At 41.8% G+C, this 3,786-nt stretch overlaps 1 protein-coding gene across 1 annotated transcript; it reads right to left on the minus strand.

Moving 5' to 3' along the window:
• Positions 1-101: 101 nt before the first annotated feature.
• SARC_03045 (hypothetical protein) lies at positions 102-3,406 on the minus strand (the record flags this gene model as incomplete). Its single annotated transcript, XM_014303181.1, has 4 exons — positions 3,317-3,406; positions 2,939-3,105; positions 1,584-1,690; positions 102-323 (listed from the first exon to the last, which is right to left on the minus strand). Exons 1-4 carry the CDS (start codon positions 3,361-3,363, stop codon positions 102-104), a joined length of 543 nt encoding a protein of 180 aa, XP_014158656.1. The 5' UTR covers positions 3,364-3,406.
• Positions 3,407-3,786: the final 380 nt, after the last annotated feature.

Consider the following 3,786-nt stretch of genomic DNA (forward strand, 5'->3'; position numbering starts at 1 on the left):
CTTATATATATATATATATATATATATATATACATATGTATATACATATATATTCCGATACATAAGTACGCTTATTCAAAAACGCACGCATATGCTCGTGCTCACCGGCTTGCTTTGTGGCGTTGATCTAGTGTAGTCATACTTCCCGCCCTCCCCAGGCCGGTACTGAGACTCTTCATACTGATGAAGTTAGTATTGATCTCATCGAGAGAGTGTTTAGAGTTGCCGCTGTGTACATTGGATGCTTCCTGCTTCTCCATACGAGATATAAGTTGTCGTTGCGCAGAATCGGCTATCAGAGAGGTGACGTTCTGCGATACCACCTATGTAGAATAGAGTCATAAACAAAGACCACCAATGTATTGATGAGTGTTTACTACCACACAATGTACTGTAGCTGTCCACTGTGTGCCTTGAATATTTTCTTGTCGCACCAGATGCGAGATGAGTTGGAATTGCGCCCAATCGAATAATACCGCCTATTGATCGCACAGAGGATGTTTACAGAATCTGTTATTAGTAAGTTCGTTCCTTGTCGTTTCGTTGAAGGATGTTGTCAGCACCCTTTGTGTGCTAGAATCGAAATTTGTGTCTTACTCAACACATATTTGGTAAAATACTATGGTTGACAGTCATTGACTCATGTTCTCCTTCAAGAGGATGTTTGGTAAAACACTGAAGTGCCCAGTAGATATCTGTGTCTTACTCAAGACATATTTGGTAAAATACTATGGTTGACAGTCATTGACTCATGTTCTCCTTCAAGAGGATGTTTGGTAAAACACTAAAGTGCCCAGTAAGCGATTCCTGCTTCTACTTCAGAAGTTGCTTGGTAACGTAATATAGTGAACATCGAACGGTTTCTGTATCTCCAGGCGTGGGGTTTGCTGGCGTTGCGCTGCATCTGTTATCAGGGAAGTGCCATTCCGTGGCAACGCCTTCCAACTGTGTTCCGCAACCTGTTACTATCATTTTTTTTTGCACGCGTAAACTGTGTTTGTCATGTGCAGTGCTTATACTCAATCCGTTGACAGCCATGCACCACCTATCAATCGTGTGTAGCGCATATTCCGGCTATCAACATCCTGATAGGCGAAACAGAGTACTTATCCTATGACGTGGACTCTGCCACCTTAAGTATAATATTTATTTAAGAATCAGTGCCAACCAGTAGGGCGTCTGGATGACCGTAGGTATAATTCAATTGATCCTTCAATTTGTACATTTATAGGTGGTATCAATTTTTATATACATAAGACAGTGCCATGTTGTGATCAACATCCATATATGTTATCTGCAGGGTATGTTTTCAATTGTCGCGTACCTTAGATCCGAGCGAGTACTAATGGATACCATGGTACAACAAACCGTACACACCCTACAACAAACCAGCACAATGCAAAGATCCAGTCACACACATGGCAGGAACCCTCACCCTGGACAGAACACTCAGAGCATACGTACGAAATGTACCAAACCAATTGAGATTTTCGTTGCTTGTCAGATACGCAATGCCAATAGCTATTTTGCAGACATCAATACACAACTATTGAAATAGAGTACAACGTAAATCAAATATTCACCTGACTTAAGCTCTCGCCCTTGCCGTAGTTGCTGCGGTTGTTGAGTCGTTCCAGACAGCGTGACAGGTCAGCACTAATCTTGTGCTTCTCTTTGCACACCCACGTATCTGATGTATCCCAGAACAATAGTAATGGTAGGTCGGACAGTATTATAATCGTATTAAGAAATACTAAGAAAAGCTGAGAGAGAGAGGGAGGGAGAAGGGGCTCGAAACGACCGGATGAAAGATTGGTGATGATATCAACGGATATCAGTGAAGTTCACGCATGTTGTAAATATCTGGAGAAAGGATACAAGTTCGTGCCATCACCTATTTTATTAAGTTTTTGAGGTAGAAAGGTGAGTAAGTTGTGCAGTATATGTCCGCTTCACGAGTCTTGTTCGCCAGCTATAAGCAATGCGCTGGTACGTCGAATGAATGCGACACAAATGTATGTGTAAACACAAACACAAACACACATATGTGAATTGATATACCACCTACGAAAACGCTTGAATCTTGGAGTATAGGTAGTCTTGAGGGCTGCATAGGAATGCTTCTCTGCACAGTCATCTACTAGGTCTCCTTAAATGACTAGGAAGCCTCCAGCACATTGTCAGAACATCACTACATAGCTGTGTTCTGTTGATTCGGTTGCGAATTCAGACACACAAAACACGGACATACGATACTATACTCATTTCCTAAGTGATAGATGTCCTGAAATGAGCTCGATGTAGGTACGCGAGACTGCTTCTATGTATATTCTGTTACCAATTCATATTCATATCTAGGATTCAATAGATTGTAGGAGCCATCAACGCTCTGTATATCCGAATCCATGGATACAAAAACATAAAACCATATTTGTAGATTTACGTATTAATATACAAATACAAATACACAAAAGTATATCCCGTCTTCTGATGATAATGACAGCCATGTGCATACTAATATTCTTTGATATGATACGACGCAATTGCGTGAAATACTTCTGTGCACATATTTACACACTAAAACAAATATTCCTAGTATCACAAAATCCTAAAATGACTAATAGAAGTCAACGTGCATATTCGCTTTCACATTGACAATGATATATAACTCTACCTAGTTCCAGACTATCAATGCGTGCCATTAGCATGTTGGTATTCTATAAACATATCCAGACACCTAATGACAATCCCTACCTTCAACACTCCGTACATTCGGATTGATGTATACGTGTACAAATAGGCATACCTAGTCCCAGACTACCAATGCATGCCATAAGCATGTTGGTATTCTATAAACATATCCAGACACCTAATGACAATTTCTACCATCAACATTCCGTACATTAGGATTGATGTATACATGTACAGATAGGCATACCTAGTCCTTGAATGACAATTGGTGCCATTAATACGTTGATATCCTCTGTGATCAGTACGACGTAGTTGCGTGGGATTGGCATCCAGTCGGCATTGTCGTCTGTCAGCGGTTCAGACGACACAATTGCACAGTTCTTAGCGCCACCACCGTGCTTCATGCGGTATTCTCTGTATTGCAATAATTCGAACTTGTAAATATCGCTGACGTACAGACATTTCATACAAACAAACAAGACATACGTATGCGAGGGTATATATAATGTATATTGCATGCGCGCGTTCGGCTTTCTGTATGGGATTTCATATGCACGGACTTCAACATCAATATCCTTAACAGTCTACAACCAAAATGCGTGCTACACACACTTTCGGTGCATACCCGGGCGTTTCCCCAGGGATGAAGCCCGTTCCTGAGGCAATGTACATAGAGGCTGCCGCCGCAAAGGGGTTGCCGGGTTGATGGGAGACCCGGGTGGCACAGATCTGCACGCATATAGAAAAATAGAGGGATGCGGAAAGATATACCCGAAATAGGTATACATAAAAATGAAGGCGGTGTGCGGCATTCGAGAATGTTCGGTACTTATGGAAATCATTTCAGGAAACAGTGGAGTGCGCAGTGATACACCTAAGATGATTGTCGGTACAGTTCAGTGCCAAATGTGGCATTCGGTCATGGCGACATGTACTAGACTCTGATATATGACGCTGTACACAATGGTACACTACGGTTGCCAAGGTGATAAGAGACTCGAGTGACAACATATCTGCGATCAAGACTAGCAGTGGTGGTGTACGTACATTGATGAAGTGTCATAAACACGAGCCAAGCTACTCGCAGTTGACGAC

Source organism: Sphaeroforma arctica (genome assembly GCF_001186125.1).
Source record: "Sphaeroforma arctica JP610 unplaced genomic scaffold supercont1.147, whole genome shotgun sequence".
Lineage (NCBI taxonomy): Eukaryota > Ichthyosporea > Ichthyophonida > Sphaeroforma > Sphaeroforma arctica.